The sequence below is a fragment of the Hirundo rustica genome, chromosome 5 (assembly GCF_015227805.2).
Source record: "Hirundo rustica isolate bHirRus1 chromosome 5, bHirRus1.pri.v3, whole genome shotgun sequence".
Classification (NCBI taxonomy): Eukaryota; Metazoa; Chordata; class Aves; order Passeriformes; family Hirundinidae; genus Hirundo; species Hirundo rustica.
The window spans coordinates 62,305,353-62,324,839 of record NC_053454.1 but is presented as its reverse complement, the minus strand read 5'-3'; the positions used below and the strand labels follow the sequence as shown (position 1 = coordinate 62,324,839).

Here is a 19,487-nt window from a genome sequence, read left to right as displayed (position 1 = left end):
CGTCCGCAGGGAAACTCAGCTCCAGCGGTGCAGAGAGCTGGAAAATGTTCCACTTCAGCAACCCTATTCCTCACCCCGTTTTCATTTTTAGGGTAGGGACATGCCAGCTGTTTATTTTGTTTGAGCTGTAGATATAATTCTTGATTTTTTGGTGTTTTTTTGGGGGGGGGGGGTTGTTATTTGGAACTGCAGAATTTGGTGGTCTGATGATGGATTTAAGTCATGCCCAGCAGCAATTAGTTGAAAAAGTGAGGGGGTGAGGCTGGGAAGGCCGGAAATGGTCGCAGTGGCCATTGTCCTCTCTGGAGCTCAGGCCATCCACTCCTCTGTACGCCACCAACAGGCCGGGAATCCCATGCTTTTCCCCTGCAGGCCGTCCTTGATGACTACGGAGTGCCTATGAACTCTCCGGCATTCCCACAGCAGTTGAGCCATTGCACCCACATGGGGAACTGTCAGAATTCCTGAGGTCCTTGCTGTTACCGGGACAGGAGGCCGGCAAAGACGGCCACGGGAGACACACAGCCTCATCACAGGTGCAGAAGTCCACGTGGACCTGGGGACATCTCCCAAAAACCCATCACTTCCCATGCTGGGCAGGGCCTGGTATTCCTGCCCAGCGGAGCGGTGCTCCACACGCTGACACCCAGGAGGTTGCTTTTCCAGAGATTGCCAAGAAACCATTGTCCAAATCCCCACTAGAGTATCAAGGAGCACCCTCCGAGGTGTGCAGGAAGAAGCGCATGTCAATGTGGGGAAGAGCCTAGGCAGGAAGGCCGCCCTGCAGCGCCTATCCACGGCAAGCATTTCCCAGCTCGTTTGCACTTCAGCGAGGCAGGTTTGTACAAATTTCCCTTTTTTTTTTTTTTTTTTTTTTTTTTCCCCCTTTCCTCAGCCCGAGTTGGATTTTCTAAGAGGATGGCACTTGAAAAGGATTCCTGAAGCTCAGGCAGGCACAACTCCGCTTGTGCCCGGCCAACAATGGAGGAATCCCCCTCTCCAAGCACCTGTAAACTGACACTGCAAACCAGCCATTCCAAATGCTCATCAACAGGCCATATATTTAAGCACAGAGCATCGCCTAATCTATTTTTTTTTTCGTCCCCTTCTTCCTTTAATAGATCGGAGCACAAAAGCCTGAGAGAGGGTGACCTACCAAACAAAAGGGCCTTTGAGTTCCTAGGAAAAGTAGACTTGGAGGAGGATGGAAGGAATCCAAGTGGCCCTATTATTTCCACTTGCACTAATTAGACATTTTTCTGTCAGCTATTGAGCACTGCTGAGAGGCCAAACTCACTGAATTCATTTCTAAAGTGTTTACAGAAGTTTGCATCTGTTTGTGTCTCTTCAGGAGGAAAATAAGCACTTCAATAGCATTGTGGAAAATCTAAACGAAGCATCCTATTCTGAAGGGCTTGGCAGTCTTGCAGCTGCATAATTTAACTCCCCGCTCAATGCCGAAACCTCTTGTGCTCCTCTCCAAACCCAAACGGACACAAAATGTAGAAAAGTCAAGCCAGGGGGAGAAACGGGGCTATTTTTTTGGGAGGCAGGGCCGCATGCTGTGTGGCACGCAGCGAACACGGCTCCGTGTCAGCCTTTGCAGCGACGTCCCCCCCCCGTTCCGAGCAGAAATGAACACCCGCTCCTTTCATTCCCTGCCAACTCGTGTGGCTGGAAAATTCCTCAGCACCTCCAGCGAGCACACCGGTGCGCTGGGCACGCACCCAAGCCGGGCACAGGGACCCTTTCCGAAACAGCACTCCAAGATGAACCGGGGCAGCGGCTCCCTGTCAGCCGGCCCAGAGCCAGGGAAAGCCCTCTGGCTCCCAGGATGTCTCAGCCTGCTCCATCACAACCAGAATCCGGCGGCCTCCACAGATTTACTCACTTTCTCTGTCGCTTTAGGCGCATCCAGAGAGAGAGAGAGAGAGGAAAGAAAGAGCGAGGTGGGCGCGCACTTTGTTTTCACATCTGTGCCCACGATGTGAAATGGATCCGCCTTAATTGAGTTTATGACACAAAGGGAACCTCGCGGCTGGGAAGTGGAATCAGGTGGTGGGAGAATTAAATTTGCGCCAGATTTCTATACACGGACCATTGGGGGGAATGCAAAGCAGCCTTTAGTGAAGGGGTCTCGCCTTAATGGCGCTGAGTGGGAGGGTGTGCGGTTCGCATGGCTCCCTGCATTAGCGGGCTCGGCTCCTCCTCGCGCCGGGGCTGAAGTTTGGGTCCCAGCTTTGGGTTCAAAGCCACGACGCCTCCTTTGCATTGACAATGGGGGCCGCTCCCGAGAGAGGGGAGAAGCTCAGAACCGGGGCCATCTGGCACTAGGACGGGCAGGAAAGCGTCAAAGGGAAATTATTGGTGCATAGTAAATGAGGATGAGGAGGAGGGGAAGGAAATAGAGGGAAATCTTTATGTGGCAGCTGATGTAAGAGGAATTACAAGCCCAAATAAATGAAATATTGATTTAATCCGCTCTCTCGGCCCTCTTTATACAGCCGAGATCCCAGAGGCGAGCCCTCCTCCATAGCCTGCGGGCTCAGAAGGATCCCCTTCGGAGCAACGCCTCCACAGACGGCGTGATTAAAAGCAGGGGAAAGAAAGATTTAATTTTCAGTGTCCCCCACAGTTTCGTGGACGCTCCGGACTTCTGTGTTTGCTAATATCCACTTGCCTCAGACTGGTTCAGTCCCAGGCTCACTTGTGACTGCAGCCAAGGTTCGAAATCTTCTTTCAAAAGCCACAAAACTAAGAGCGGCCAGCAAAGCATTTCTAATTGCACGCACGAGGCCGGGGCCTTGGAGGCACTCACGTACTTCCAGGTGCTTCAGTCCTCTCCCAAGAGCTGCTCCTAGTTAGCACTCCACTGAACCCTAACAAATTGCCCGGTTTTCTTTCCCCCTGTCAGATTACGCACGGAGCCTCAGCGCCGATGGATGGGGCTGCAGCCTTTCCCCCGCGCCCCACGCGCCGCTGGCAAAGCCCGTCCTTCCCAGAGACCAAAGCCGCTGTCACCGCGCGGGACTTCTCTATCAACCCCGGCCTTTCAGCTGGCAATCAGAGCCCGCTCCACAAACAGCAGGGAATTAAGCCTCCCGCCACCCCGGTGATGGGCAGAAGGAAGCGTGTCTGGAGGTACAGACTGACACACACGACAGCCTCACAGTGAATTGCTGCAGACGGAGGGGCCGGCAGCTCCCGGACAGCTTCCCTCTCGGCTCGCAGCAGATGAGAATTCTCCCCAACCTCGAACCTGCTCATTATCTCAAGTTATTCACCCTGCAGGCGACGGAGAGTTGGGAATTCAAAGGCAGCAGCATTAAGTCCATCAGGAGCAGCTCAAAACACCACAGACTGGGGCAGCTTTTACAACCAACCTCATCTTGCCTGGGCAACTGAGGAAGTCCTGGAGTGGGAACATCTCCCGATTTCCTCAAGAAAAAAAGAACAGCAGCATTTTGTGATGAGGACAGAAGGAGAACTCTAAAAGTGCCCGGGAAGCTGCCTGAAGCGGGGTTCCTGGGGGCCTCGTATCCAACAGGGTAGCAGGGACTTGGGGGACCATGGTGACATGCAGGGTTCCTGCTCTTGATTAGTACCAAAGATACAGAAGTTCCACAATCGCTTTGAGGCCTTGCTTTGTTCTGGACCACTCATAAACTCTTGTGGCACATTAAAAGGAGACATTTTAGTACTCAAATATAGCAAAACCAGTGACAGAACCCCCCTGAGGGAGCAACAGCAAGACCATTGTCAACATCTAAAAATATAAGAGACTCTTCCCTGAATCCGTGTCCTCAAAGCATCGACGCGCTCGAGAAAAGACAATCTCAGGAATACAACCTTTAAAACTGTAAATACTCCAGGAAGCCGCCTCTGTCCGAAGTGAATCCTACCCATGAGCAAAGTGAAGTGACAGCCCTACACAAACCCAGGATCCAGCCTCCTCTTTTTTTTTTAATGGTCCACGTGAATTCTGCTGTAGTTTTCCCACACAGGCAGCAGAAGACAGTGCTCTGCAGCAGCAGGGCAGTCACCCCGGACGGCTGAAGCCCTCCTGCCTGCACCTAATCTCTGACACTTCTCACTTACAAACCCCCAGGGAGGCGGGGGTGCCACCATTCCCTCCTGGTTTGAATTCATCCCTCCGTTTCACTGGGATCACCCAAGAAGAGCTCTTAGCAGGCAGGTAGCAAAAGGTCAGCCTCAACCACCGAGATCCCAGCGCTACGTTCTGGGGCTTTAATTCTCCTGTTACCACACCAACAGTCAGAAGGAGGAGAAGACGAAATCCTCAGCCCCCGCTCCAGTTCTTTTGCAAAGGCTCCCAGCTCTTCAGTGCCACACACACACCTTCGGCAGTTAGGGCACGTCCCTTGGAGTGGGTTCCCTGATGGCAATCCATCAGCACCTAATTAGCCAAGGCCCAGCCAAGGGCTGCACGGCCTTATTTTCCACTCTTTTCAACATTCCCACGAAATCCCATGAGATTCCGTGCTAGCAGGGCCAGGATCGGTGCTGCCCCATCCACAGCAGGGAGCATGGAGCCAGCCTGCACAGCTCCCTACAGAGGGACCAGAGCAGCCCCGCTCTTGAAGGCTTTTCCTTTTGTATTCCCATTGTACCCATCCCAACAGATCCTGGTCCGTGACTGACTGCAGGAATTACTGATAGGTATGATAAAAATGAAGCAATCATCACTGTGGGTTTGCAAATGGGAAAAAAAAAATTACATGGCATGAATCATCCCACAAGAGAACTATGCGTGCGCATGGAGCTGTCCTTCAACTAAAGCCACAGCACGTTTTTTGGGATCAAAGCTTCCGTGGACATGGGCATGTTGCCCTCTATTGGTTGCTCACCGAGCATTAGGCTAATTCCATCTCTTGGGACAGCAAAGATCGGCAGGAAGGGCACCCCCGGCAGCCTCCCTTTGGGATCTGCAGCCCCATTCCGAACCCCCCAGCGCATGTGGTATTTAGAGAGGAAAAAATAATCCCTCCTTCTTTATCCCAGCCAGCAAGGATGCTGTGACAATTCTGATTTTGCTTTGCCGCGTTAAAAAAATAATAATAATTTAAAAATCCCGGTGTTCCCCAGTTTTGGCTTTGGATACAGATGTTGGCTATCACCCTTTGAGCCTCAGTGCGGATTCCCACCACGGGGGCTGCAGGAAGGGCTTGGTTCGCTAACTCAAACCTGTTAGGAAAACGTGGAAAAACAGCGCCTTGAGCTTATTGAACTGTGGCGGCCTTCGGGTGGTGAATCCCGGCAGGAAAAAAAAACCAAAACAACAACCCACCTGAAATTCAACCCAAAACCCTGCACCTTCTATGGGCTGCAGAAGGGCACTGAGCATCCCCCAGCAAAGACGAAGGAGAGCTCCTAAAGGAGCTGCAGGTGCAGCTTTGCCTTCCCGATGCGCCGAAGGAGCGCGGAGCTGCCGGCGAGGCGGATCCCACTTTTTTAAAGTGCGACAACACCGAGGCAAACCCTTGAAGCCTCAGCCTAATCCGCTTACTCCCTGTGCCGGTCTCATGGAGCTTTTGAGCCCCCTCCCAGAGCGAGACATCCTCACCGAGAGCCCCGGTAGCCAGCGCTGCCTGCTGCAGCACCACCAGTGTGTTATGGTAATGAAGCGCCTTCCATTCATGGATCTCAAAGCACTTTTTAAATGTAATGAATTACGGTTTATGAGCTTATTCTAAGCATGGCAAATTAAAATAAACAGAGAGGAAAAATTTTAGAGGGGTTTTTTTTTTTTTTTCCTTTTCGAACAATAAATTGATAAGGACTTAATTTTTTTTTTGTCCTTCAGGGAATTAAATTATCCTTCTGTCCCTCATACCAAAAGAAAAGGAAAAAAAAAAAGGAAAAAAGGAAAAAAAAGGGGGGGAAGAAAAAAAAGTTGCTCAGACTTTTATCTTTCCTCATCACACTGTAATCACTTCTCTTCAGCCTCATTTCCCCCCCCCCAGCTTTTTATTCAAAGAAATGAGGCAGCCTTTGCTCTGTCTTTAAATTTTATTTAAAATAAAAAAGAGGGGGGGAGAAGGAATGGATGAAGGGGGAAAAAAAATCCCTTTTCCTGACTAATACTAATAATACAGGTCAAAATGTCAGTCTATCTACAATTAAATGGAAAACAAAAAAAGGTTTTCCCTTTTTCCCATGGTACAATGGCGCTGGAATATAAATTACCGATGAAGATGAAATAATACTTCAAAGCACATGGGGAAAGGCAGCACAACGTTTACAAAGTATTTTCCACCACGGGATGGAACATTGGAGACAACGGCAACCAATGGACTTCAGGGGGTGTGGGTGAATAGCCCAAAACTAGCACGGAGGAGGATTTGAGGTCCCTATAGTCTCTGACCCCACGATAGGCTTTGTTTAACAAGGGCAGCTGCAGTTATCAACAGATGTTTCAGCAATAAATAATTGGTATCATCCCAGAAAAGATCCATCTACCTGGGGAGAGGGCATAATGCCGCAAACACTGCTCCACTATTACAGCCACATTAATCTCCCATCTAGCCAGGTCTCTCGGGGAGTTTGCTGCAGGTGTTTATCCCGGGAGGGAGCACACAAACGCTCCAAAGTTAGAGAGCTGCACTGGGATTGTAAAGGAGGTCAGCCTCCGCCATAAATTTCTGTCTGAGGCCACACACGCCAAAGGGAGAAAGGAAATAAATACCCGAGAGCAGCCGCTCCCCGCCCTCCCTAGGGAAATTCAGGAGCCCTGCGACGCGGGCACGCTGGAGCTCATGCTTCCCAGCCCTGCAGTTGGCTTTGCTGAGCTTCTCATTGCTCCTTCACGCTGTTCAGAGGAATCAAAGTTGTCCCCAAAGAAAACCTGCTGGCCTCACTGAGGCAGGACTCTGCGGGGCAGCTGAGATCTCCTGGCCACCTTGGAGTTAACAACAGGCAGGAATGGGGAGGTGTTGGCTTCAGACGTGTACATAGGAACAACCCCCCCCAAAAAACTCACAAACCTCATCTTTATCCCTGTCCTGGCAAAGGGATAGCCCTTAGCCCAGATATTACATTTACCGTGGAGAAAGGGTGTCCTCTATTTGCCACGTGTCTGACATGTCTCTAGGAAAACCAGAAAAGCAAAAAGCAATCCACATTTCTCGCCACTTTCTAATCTTTAAGCTCAAACTCATCACCTTAAGGGATGGGATCCCCAAGGACCTTTGGGATTCGGCAACTCCTTGCACAGCCATAATCACATTGAATCCTTGCCTTTCCTGCCTAGGTCTTGGCCAGCTTTGGTCCTCAAAGGGATTCTGTCATGTAATTTTATTGAAAGAAGAGCAGGTGATGATTGTGAAAGCCCTGCTGTCGTGTGTCATTAATCCTCATGACATACTTGCAGAGCAGAATTAAACAAGGCATCCTTGTCAAATTCACAGGGTTTAAAAAAAAACATTACGTGAACATTTGGCATTTTAGTGTTCATATAATGCCAGTTCTTCAGGGAAGAGGGATTTTTCCACTACCACAGTGGAAACAGAACCAGAACTGCCCTGTGAAACCCCCACCCCCGAGCACCTCAGCGGGACATTTTACACCACAGGTGTGTTGAACTTCATACCAGCAAGTCAGGGAGCCTGGCGCTGATCATATCTTGCAGGTTTGTTTTGTCTTCTGGGCTGAGGTCTTGTTTGTACTGCCACCTCTCCGGGACAAAGGGCCACTTCATTTCCTTTGCTGCTTCCAGAAGGCTCCTCAGCTCCTCAGGAAGCAGAGCTGAAAGGGTCAAAGAGCAGGTGAGGAGACGGCAGCAGGTTCAGCCGCAGCACTGGCGGCACCAGTCTCTCAAAAAGGCCTTCTCCCAGTCGCTCCCGAGGGCTCTTAGCCCTTGTCACCAGCCTCGGGAGGGAGGGAAGGGGAGCTGGCCTGCCATCCCTTCCCGTTCCCCTCGGCTGCACTGCCCTCCAGGTAAATGGGAGCCTCCAGCCATTAAAAAGGCTTTTAGCAGGAAGTCATGCCGGCTGGTGGCTGCCTGGGCGTGAAGAGCCGTTCCAAATGTGGCAGGAGGGAGGGAACCTGTTCCCCTGTGTGAGGAGAGGACAATGGGGTCAATGGCACAGAAGATCCGTCCCCCTTGCTCAGGTGACAGTGGCAGGGCCATCCTGGAAAGCCACTTCCAAACTGGGGTATAGACCTGGACCATAGATAGCAATCAGACAGAAGTCTAAAGGGTTATAATGAACATTAAGCACAAGCCCTCGAGCAGTTTGTCCCTCCCTGCTCCCTCTCCATACTGGTCCTAAGCCACTCCATCAGCTTCAGTTGGATCTCCAACCTGATCCAACTAAGGGTGCAACTGCTAGGAGCATGCAGCCAGAGATTTGGGCTTGGATCTGTCCCTTCCTTTCAGCCACAGCCCACATTTCATTTTCCTTGCAACAGGGGTGGCGTGGGTGTGCTGTGCCGTGCTAACCACTCGGCTGGGCAGCCTCTCTGGCCAATAAAAGTGGATTAACGAAGATTATTGACCAGATGGGGTTAATGGTGATCATCAGCTGCAGATCTGGCCCCTTCTGGCCATTAATCCCCCGAAAAACCCCTGCTCAGAGACCATCACCACTTTAACGAGGCAACGCAATAAATGCATTGCTACGTATTTTCTCATTGATCCTTTTATGCAGAGACTCTAGAAAATTAACTTCATAAGAAGGATATTACATGCTCACGTTGCAGCACATTCACAGGTATGGCTTTCCTGAGAAGAAACAGGGAACTGGATATTCAGGGCCCTCCTCCAAAAAGTCAAGTTTACAATGTTAGTGCGTTTTCCAGCCCACATTTTCTCGCTTGTCGCTGTCCCAAGGAAACATGGGGTTTGGAAATCTTCCTGTTACACATCCTGGCTTAACGTAAAGCCCGGTTTCCTTATCCTCCTGAAGTGGTGCCTGAAGGGGCTCAGCCCTGGATGCCGTAGCAAGGCAGTGCCAGAGCTGATGGGAAGTCCTGCTCCCACCCTCACACTTGTCCCCGGAAAACCAGCGCAGGCAGGAGCAGAGATATCCACCTCACCGCCGGGATATTCATCTCATCATGAGGATGATTATGGACGGAAAGACTTATCTCCCACGTAGAAGGGGGACCAATGAACTTCCTAAGTCTTTTCCTGAGGAAGATCCAGCTCCAAGGACAAGAGTTTACCCTTGTAACAGAGAGCTGTTCTCACCGCTGGCAATACAAACCCATTAATTAACGAAGCCTGGATGGGCACGGAAGTGGACTGGAATGATTTCTAGCCTAAAAAAAGAAATAAAGAAGAGATCCAGACCCACCCAACACCCGCTCTGCCCCTCAAGTGAGATAAAGATGTGCTTCCCCTCTCCCCACCATTTCTAGGGATTTGGCTTTCAGTCCTTCCTGCTGCAGGTCTGAGAAAGCCGGGGGGAACAAAGGCAGCCTCGGGAAGAGAGGGGGGCGAGGAAACCCCCTGAGCTGGGAGGGTCCCCCCGAAGCCGAGAGCCGCCGACCTGCGGGGCCCTGCCTTCCCCGGGCGGAGAGCCCCAGCAGTTATTAATGTCGCTGTCACCACCCCGCTGCTGGGTATTTTTCTTTCAGCTGATGGGAACACGGCCCTCGGAAAAGCCCGAGCAGCACTTCGGGCTCTGATCGCCCATTTCCTGAAGCAGTTTACCTGAAGGACCGTGTCTAATCGAGTGATTATAAGGGCACTGATTTACCTTATCTGGAACTAAACTGATTATTTCTCATACTTTGTGGTATTTAATAGGAGAAAAGGAGGGAGGAGGATGAGGGGAAAAAAGAGCTACCTGATTAGGAGTTCAAGAGCCTATTCTGCGGAGCCACAATAAAACTTAAAAGAATTTGTGACGAGGAAACAAAGTACCCTTTGTTGGAAACAAAAAAAGAGGAGAGAAAATCTTCCAGGATCCATAACAGAAACCTACACGCCACCCTCCAGCGCAAACAGACTTAGGTGCTTCAGAAGAAGGCAGCTGACCTCCCAGCAAGAACAAGGACGGTCGGAAAAACATATTCTCAACGGCTCCGCGCCCCGGGACAAACAAAGGGTTTTAAAGATCACATTAACGTGAGGGCCGAGCCACTCAAGCAAGGCAAAACTAAACATTATTAACACCAAACTGGAAAACGGGCAGTGCCGCAGATGTGTCACGCAAAGGGAAACCTTCATTCCGCTGGAATTAAGAAATAATAAATCCTCCTTTCGCGGCGCCGCAGCGATACCGAAATAGCTGCTGGTTTCCGGCAGGTAACGCCAGCATGAAAACAAATGAGGAATCCTTTTATTACATCTCTCGCTAAACGCTGCTTCCTTTCCTGGTTATTTATTCCGGCCTTTAGCCAGCATGGATTTTCCTTTCAAGAGGGATACTGCAAAGGTTTTTTTGTTGTTCGGTTTTTGTTGTTTTGGGTTTTTTTTTTTCCCTTGGACACCACTTATAGAGGTCACACACATTTTACAAGATAAAGATTCGGGCAATGAGCTCTTTAATATATGAGGAGAAGCTGACAAACAGAGAGGGCCCTCCCCCAGTTCCTATGAAAGGAGAGGAAATATGCGCCCTTATTCAGGAGTTGCATCCTTTTTTCCCTTTCTCTCTCTCTTTTTTTTTTTTTTTTTTTAATAACTGAAATTTATGTGCATCAGCAAACTTTTGGGCATTGTTCTTCCCAAACTAAACTGTTCCTTACAGCCTCATGTTTACTGAAGCCTAAAATTAGAACTGACAGCAATTCACTGCAACAAAGTGGACTTCTTTCCCTGCCTGCCTGTAGCCCGCATCCCATTCATGGCCTCGAAATCCAGGCATCTCTTGACACTCATCCGCCCGGAGAAGGAAAATAGGGCAGGGCTGAGGGCCGGCGGAGTCCTGCCGCCTCTCCTGGGGAGCGCTCACCTTGGCACCGCCGGTATTCCCGCTCCTGCCCCTGGCCCGTGCCGGCCTTTGCCGCCAGGAGCGTGTCCAGAGCCCGCTGGCACTCCTGCAGCAGCGCGGCCACGGCGCCTTGGTTATTCATGAGGGCTGATCCCGCTCCGCTGTGAATCGGGAGTCCCCGGGTGCACGGTGATCAATTACTCGGGAGAAGACACGGGGTCCAAATGAAAGGGATCCCTTCAAGGCTGGGGTACCTGGCAAACAAAGGAGGGGGAAAATGATTAACTAAAGTATCATCAATTATCTGAAAGGCTCAAGCAGGGGGAAATAATAGGGGAGATACATGGAAATACGTGACGGCCTCGGAGGACTTTATTAGAGGAGTGTGTGAAATCACTGCGGGGTCCTGGTGGCAGCGTGTGAGGGGAGCAGCTCTGAGGTGCCAGGGAGACAGGAGAGGCTCATCCACGGAGCCGTGACACGCCGAGCAGGGAAGTGACTGTCGGGGCTGTGCCGAAGCCCTTTGCACCTGGGAGCCTCTGGCTGTCGCACACAGTTAGCCAGGATTGAATGGCAGAGAGGAGCATGCTGTGTGCATTTCCCAGACCATGGAGACCCTCTCTTTTACCCTGGGATGTCATCCCGTGTGTGAATGTTCTCCGTCTGTGTCCCCCTGCAAGTCCTCCAGGTGCTTAGGACATTGCCAGAGGTGATGCAGGAAACCCCCAACATTTTCTCCGTGACACGTATCTGGCTCAGCACCTGCCAGAACACTCAGGCAGCTTTCGAAAATTAAGCACAAGATAAACAGTTTGGGTTTGGGGTTTTGGGGTTTTTTTCCCCACCAATTCGATGATGGTTTCGCTTAGAAAACTGTTCCTGCAGCTTGAAGCAACACAGTCAGGAACAGCCCCAGTGTGAAAACATACCTAAAATTTGGGAAACACTACGGCAGTGAAGGAGGAAGAGGAGTGCAAAGGACAACACACAGAGGCACAATTTGCTCTGCTGACTGGACACCACCCACATTTTAGCAGCTACGTTTCCAGGCAGTTTTTTCCCTTTCTGCTGTGGCTCTGGGATCGCTGGATCCGGGAGCTGGTGGCAGGCTGTGTTCCCAACGGCACTGAGCAGGAGCAAGCTGCCAGACTGAAAGGCAGAGGGCAAAAGAGATGCACTCATGCGAAAGCAGAGAGGATCAGAGAGCCTGTCGTGGAAGGGCAGGTGGAGCAGGGCAAAAGATGGGATTCAGCAGCAAAGAGCCCGGAGGCAGGAGCTGCTCAGTGGGGCTCTGACTGACTCTGCAGACAAATGTCACAGAAAGAAGACATTTTAAAAGTAGCTGTAAAAGGGAGAACAAGGGAAGGAGCGCACAAGCATGTGAGAGAAGCTGGGGAGCAAGCAAAGGATCAGCCGGAGGCAGGCCGTGGATAAAAGTGAGAGGAAAACCTAGAAAGCGTTGCCCATCTCTTCAGCCCCACGTAAGAGCCACCAGGGCCCCTCTCTGCAGGGTCTGAGCCCGCTGAGCCCAGGTGGGTGCTGCGATCACACCCTGTGATGCCCCAGGCACAGCGCCCATCTAGGGGCTCCCATCGGGAACACAAGGAGATGGGGCCAGAGACAGGGCTGGGGACCAAGCTGCAGCAGGGTCCCAAGTCCACCCAGGAGATGGGGCTGAGCTGCCTGTCAGTGACAAAGACGAATCTGGAAAAGGACACAACAATGGGATGTGCTCGTGGCGCAAGGCCCGAGCCCACATCTCAGCTCACAAAGGTCCTCTCTCCCTAAGGATCTGCCAGGGACAGGTCCCTGAGCCCAGGAACAACAACCAGAAAGCAGAGTCCTCTGCTCCACCCTGCCAGGTCTAGACAAGCTGATCCAGTTGCTGGGTATCCATCAGGGAAAAGGAAAGCGTAGTCACACTAACACACCTATGCCAGTGTGGCTTGCTCTGTTAACTGCACTGACATCTGCTAATTAATTTATCTGATTACCCAGGCCTGTGGGAAGGAGCGTGCAGCCGTCCCAGGAGTACCTCCCAGGTTGGGATGAAGCATCCCTGCCATCTGGCCCAGACTCCATTCCTTTGTGTAATTGATTTCTCAAAAATCTCATTTTCCAGGACCCCACTCCAGTGACTACCAAGCACATGTACACCTGTCTTGGACCTGCTGTGGACAGTAGTCCTGGGAACTGGGGCCTGGAAACTGCTTCAGGAGTGTGCAGAAGCACGCTGGAGAAGGCCTGTGCTCAGCTGCCACCTCGCAGCCTGTAAATAAATGCTCATAAGCACAATTTGCTGTGAAGACGCACTAAAGCAAGCAAACACCGGGATATGTCCCTTTACAAAAAATAACATGGCACCGGGGGCATCCAAGGGAGCTCAAGGACGTGCTCCACTTCCCTGTGTTACAGCCCAGAGCCCCAGATCAGACTCTTAAGCCCAGCTCTGGCTGGGTCTCCACTGCTGGCAGGAGGGCCCCGTGGCTTTGTGAGCCACACAGGCTGCCACTCTCACAAAGAGCTGCCGGGGCTTAGGGCTTAGGGAAGCCCAAATTAGTGTGGAAGTACAGCACTTGGCTTCCTTGGATTGGGAGGATTTAACCCACCGGGAAACTGCCAGGTCCCTAACAGTGATCTATGAATGTCAGCAAGCGAGGGATTTTTCTTCAAGTACCTTCTTCCAAAGAATTGAATGAACAGCAAGGACGTGGAGTAATAAAATAATGATTTACCACAGCAGCAAGGCCAAAGTGCTGGGACCGTAGAGAAAAGTGCAATAAACTGTACATTAGTACTCAGAAGGTAGAGAGTCTTTTGAGACCCATCACTGGGGACAGCGACTCGCATCACAGATTCAGCTTAAAATCCACCACGGAGCTTTAAACCACATCAGCATCCTTTACACAGATGCCACTTTGTAAGTTGTGTTTTGTGACAGCTGTGGCGTTGAGTGAGGACAGCTGGGAGGGGGAAATAACCAGGCACGCAGCTTTCCTGGGGAAACACAGGACCTGAGCCTAAAGCCCAAGAGCAGAACAGCAAAAACTTCTGGAGGCCTTTAGAGCCCTCTCAATGGTTACTAATCAGCTTTCTCAAAGTTCCCTTAAATCCTAACAAGTGGCACTCTAAGGAGATGGTTTTGAAGTGGTAAAAAATTGCAGCTTGACGTGCCGCAAAACTGCCTGGGCAAAAATGTTTTCTAAGCATGCACTTAAAAATGCTCTTTGAAAACACATAATAAAAACAATTTTGCATCAGATTGAGGATTTAAGCACTCCTTGGTGACAGGAAAGCTGCTTTACTCCTGTTTGGGGCAAAACTAGCTTTTAAATGCTTGATGCAACTGTTAGGACACTTTAAAACAGAAATGATGAGGAAAAAAATAATCAGTGCCATTTCTGATTAAAGCCTGGATTAAAATAACTCCTTGCATCAAATATGATGAAAAAAATATGACAAAGGTCTCAGGGGGTGAGAAAACACATTTCGGTGGTTGCCCTCTAATTGGAGTTGGGGTTCAGAACGAGAGGGATGGGGGGAAGAATTGGGTGGGATACAGAGAAATGATCTCTTTAATAAGAAATGGGCCATACTGTGACATTTCAGAGCCCTTGGGCTAGAAGACCAAAAGATCTGTCAAGAGAAAGGAATTTTAAGTTCTGCCATGGATGGAAGGAAGCCCGGGAGTCAATCTAGCTGGTTTAAGACCGCAATTAGCTCTGGGAGGCTTTAAGAAAAAGAAGATGTAATTGCTGCATTCAAACTTCAAATGCAGCAAGGATAACAAGCGCTGGTTTCTCAGACAACATCATTTGGGAAATTTTCCACAGCATTATGGTCCTGAAACACAAATTAGAGATCGCCAGACCTTTTCTCTCTGAAAATATATTATCCTAATTTTCATCTTATTCAGGGTACCCTCCAGTTCCAGGGAGACTAATGAAGAGGAAGCAAAGACCTGATGAGTTCCATGTGGAGACTACATTTATGGATTAATCCCAACAGGGAGCAAATAAACCTTATTCCCAGAGCTCTCGGCTGGGACCCGACACAATCAATCGAGGAATGGATAGTTATTTATGACTGAGGCTGTTTTGACTTTCAAATAAACACTTTAATTATTTTAAGTGTTACACTGGAACTTAGAATGTGAGCCCTGTTTTCAGCGCACCGCTTTGCTCTCCTGTCTCCTAATCCCAAACCACTCCGGTCATTATGGCACCATGCAAATGATACTGATTTTCACACCTAAAACATTTGAAAGGGAAAATCCACGGACAAGGCAAACTAGAGAAGAGGAAGGAGGAAAAGGAGGAGGATTCCTCTGAGCAGAGGCAGCATAAATGATAGGAACACTCTCAAACTACACTGAGCCTGAAGAAAATGAGGCGCCCAACCCTGGAACTCTTTCGTAATCAAGTTGGCACATCCTGATCCGTCCTTGTATCCTGCTCTTCTCTGCCTGCTCCTACAAGCAATTTTAATAACCAAGGTACTTGGGAGTGTTTCGTTTCTAACAGCTCATCTTCAATTCCGGTACCTGCACCACTTGCACTGCCAGCTTTTCCCTCCAGCCCAATTTGGTGTGCTGCAGCCCTTCCACTCACGGCTTCCCTGAGGTTAAATGAAGCCACACTCATTTTTAGGGAAGCTCCTTAGCCTGTTAGAGTCTCTTGCTAGATAAAGACAAGGGGTGAAACCATGACAAAGAGGCAGTGCTAGGTCTGTTGCAGCTGTTGGAGTTACAGTCTCACCTTCACTCCATATTATGGCATTTCATCTCCCTTTGCCTTCTGTAGGGAGACTGAAAAAACTGCAAGAGATTGCCCCTGGAAGAGGCATGGAACATTTGGGCTGGTGTTTTTACCTGCAGCAGGTAAGAGGGAGCATGCACATCACACAGCACCCTCGACTGCTCTCCCTCCTGTGGATCTGTGCATGAGCCTTCTGGAGTCCTTCCCGCCCCTCCTGTCAAAAACAACAGGCTCAGCTTTATTTTTGGAATTAGCAGCCTGAGGGATTAAAAACTAAAACAGAAAATGAAATGAAATAGAAATGAAATGAAATAAAATGAAAAAAAGAAAGAAAAGAAAAGAAAAGAAAAGAAAAGAAAAGAAAAGAAAAGAAAAGAAAAGAAAAGAAAAGAAAAGAAAAGAAAAGAAAAGAAAAGAAAAGAAAAGAAAAGAAAAGAAAAGAAAAGAGAAAAGAGAAAAGATGTTCTTGATAGCTTAGGAAAGACTTCAATAATTGTGTTAATATCGTCTGCTACAGAAGGTAAATTCAGTTTCCCTGAATATTTCAGTGCACACATGCTTGTGTTTTCCTAGAGCATTTACCTTTCTTTGCTAAAAGATGGTTTTAAAAAAATAAATAGATTTGCTAGGGGCTTTATTCAGTTAGTTAGCTAGTTTACTTCTCTGGCTTAAAGATTAGATGTTTTCTTTTGGTAAAGCTGGCTATCCCAACTGGCCGTATTAAAATAAGGAAGAATCTCAATCAAAAAGCCTCTCCTAAGGCAAGCTTTCTTGTTAATATGCACCAACATGAAAGGGTTTCTTTTCATCCTATACAACTACAGTGTGTGTAAATTGCAGGGGGCTCATTGGCATAAATCTTGGCTGTGACCTCTGAGGTAAACTGGATTTACATTACTTTCTGACAAGAATTAAATGAAGGCCTTGTGGATATATGAACAGCTTTCTAGACTGCAACAGATGGGCATGAATGTGCTCCCTAGGCAAACTATCAGTGACATCTGTGTCCTCCAAATTCTGGTGGTCTCAGCCAATTAGCAGGCAAAAGGGAAAGAAAAAGAAAAAAAAAAAGAAAAAGAAAAAAAGAAAGCGAGCCGGCCCCTGCACAGCTTCCCCAGGCTGAGCCGAAGCAGAAGTGCTTCTGTTTGGAAATGGGATCAAGAACAGCCTCCAGCAGCAAGGAGGTGCTTTGCTGGCAGCTATAACACAGAGGTAACACTGCAGGGAAAGCTGAAGTAATTAGGGAGAACAGATATTAATATGAATACAGGACAAATCCCAGCCCCACCTAAGCCTGTGTGGGGCTAGGATAATGGGTGCTACCATCATGGATTTACACTGCTGCAGCCAAGGAGGGGGGTTTGTGCATCCTAAAAAGCAGAGGAGGGGTGAAAGTGAGGCCCGGTGTCTGACACAGCTAAGGCAGGAAAAGCCCCGCTCTTGACTCATGTTCAAACCCCCACCACGGCCCCCTCTCCCTGCAGAAGAAGCCAGAGTGGGAAGGGACCCATAAGGATTCCCAAATCCCCTCCAAGCATCCCTCCTCGGGTGGATGGCGTCTGGGGAGCAACATATTTGATGGCCACTGCACCTGCCTGCTCCAAAGCTCAGTGCTCTGCAGAAGAGCATTTCGGCTGCAAACATCCTGGAAGAAAAAACCCCAACTTTTCTAGTTTTGTTTGTTGGAATGAGGCTTGGGATTTCTCGGTGCAGCACAGCCACAGAGCAGAGCCAGAGCCACACAGCAACTGCTCACCACACGGAGGTGGCCAGAGAGGCATCAGGGAGCCAAAATCCATCTCCAGCCTACAGCAGAGCCGTGCTTTTGGGCCAGTTATACCAGAGGAGTGACCCAGACTGACACAAAACGGGAAGCTTATTCTCTGTCTCCAAGTTTTTAACGGAGCCGCCACGGCAGGAGCAGGCAGGACCTCTGGCTAAAAGCAGAGTATGGAACAAAAGCACCTGTTGTTTCGCCCTGGTCATGACTTTTCAGAGAGGCCACTTGGGTGCTTTTCCCTCACCACTGCTACCCCAAGTACTACTAGGGGATGACCAAAAAAAAAAAAAAAAAAGGAACAATTGAGGGGCAGATCAATAAATTAAAAAGTTCTAAAAAAAAAAAAAAAAAAAGAAAAAGACAAAAAAGGCATAATGAATTTGGTACAGCACATATTTTTAGATCAAAGATGCCTTTGAAGTGACAAACCCTTAATCCATAAACCACTGAAGCACTTCCTTTCTCTCCCAAACTACTTGTTGTCAAATAAAATGGAAGTTAAGGAAATTATCTTTATCTGAAAATGGCCAAAAGAAGCCATCACCTAATGACAGCCTTGTCAAAATGACAATTGGGGAAATTGTTAGGAAGGGGAGGCTTGACGACTGGAGGAATAAGCTGGCTGTTTGCTCTAATCTGGTGAGGCAGGCCCCACACAATTCCAGTCAGCTTGCTGTGTGAAACAGCTAAGTCTTTGTCAGAGCAGGCAGGGGCTGGAAAGACTTCACTTTCATGAATATGTATCACCACCCTCCACGTCTACAGAAAAAAACCCAAACCTTCCAAACAGCAAAGAAACAAACAAACAAAAAAAAAAAACCAAAAAACCACCCACCACCAAACAAACAAAAACCCCCAAAACACAGAAAATAAATCCCAGAGCAACAGAACCCTGAGATATGGAGCGGCACGGAAAGAAAAAACGACTAAGCAATGGAAGCGCACGCTTTGGAAGTGCAGCCAGAAGGACCCTCTTCCCAAAGGCTTTCTTTGCACTTTTACGCCCCAGCAGCCTGGGATGAGGCACTTCAAGTGCACAAAGGCAGAAGGGCCCATCGGGGTATTTAATGTCCGTCACCGTGTTTGATATCGGCATCGCGGGCACCAAACCCCGGGCCGCAGACACACACGGCTGGGCCGGAGATGGAGCTCACAGGAATTCCTTGCGCGAGGAGGGAATCAGGGTCTTAACACCTCCAGGGGCAGGCCCAGAGGCAGCTTTGGATCAGGGGCAGAAATTTCCTGTGAAGCCTTAAAACCCAGGGAGAAGGGGTTCCTCGACAGGCAAACAACGCAGCCGAGGGGCTGAGAAGTGGACGGTGACTCCCCAGAGCTGCCACTGAAATGATTTTCTGAGAGACGACATCCGTGAATAAAACCCTCCACGACGCCTTGACTCAGGCAGCTGGAATCGTGGGTCACCTTGAAGTCTGGGAGATTCTTTTACATCTGTAAAATATTAAATCTCGAGCTTTCTGAAGACTGGCGTACAAGTGAAGCCGGGAGAGCCGAATGAAGTGTGCTGGGCTGCCGGTGGAGGCGGAGGTACAGGCAGAAAGCGCCTCAAAAGGTGAAATGGCTCAGAAAAGCATGTCAGAAACACTGTGTCTCCGTGGGACTGGTGCTGAAACCCCTGCTGGCCCAAAAATGGCGCTTAAAGCTACGGATGGGCAGATGGGAAGAGAACACGGGATCAAACAAAGCCTACGCCCACTGCAGAAAACCCAAATGAAGATATTTTTTTAGGCTGTGGTGGGTTTTGTGTCTGTTGGAGAACCGTGACATCATTAAAGCACAACAACTGTCTGAAGTTACCTTCGAGTGCTCGCTGTTGTCTTTTCAACTTTGCTTGTGAAACTGCAAACTAGATCTCGCTTTATTACAGAGAGCTTGCGGTGGTATTATAAACATCATTTTTTCTCAAAATAACGTCCAGTTTATGAAAGTTTGGCTCCCAGCAGAGATATCAAGACACAATGCTCAGTTTTGAGGTTCCCAATATTATGCAATGTTTGCTGTAGACATTTCCATTCCATTAGCATATTCTAC

At 49.2% G+C, this 19,487-nt stretch overlaps 1 protein-coding gene across 3 annotated transcripts in view; it reads right to left on the bottom strand.

The window, feature by feature from the left end:
- Nucleotides 1-19,487, bottom strand: part of ALPK1 (alpha kinase 1) — a 33,967-nt gene that overhangs the window by 10,067 nt on the left and 4,413 nt on the right. For 2 of the 3 annotated variants that reach the window (XM_058420628.1, XM_040064264.2), the window contains exons 2-3: nt 10,923-11,155; nt 7,610-7,764 (exon numbers count right to left, since the gene is read on the bottom strand). In XM_058420628.1, coding sequence (XP_058276611.1) covers nt 7,610-7,764; nt 10,923-11,043 — 276 coding nt within the window. In that variant the 5' untranslated portion in view covers nt 11,044-11,155. Of the gene's footprint in view, nt 1-7,609; nt 7,765-10,922; nt 11,156-15,771; nt 15,873-19,487 lie in introns of those variants that run through there. The other variant, XM_040064263.2, reaches the window with a different exon arrangement.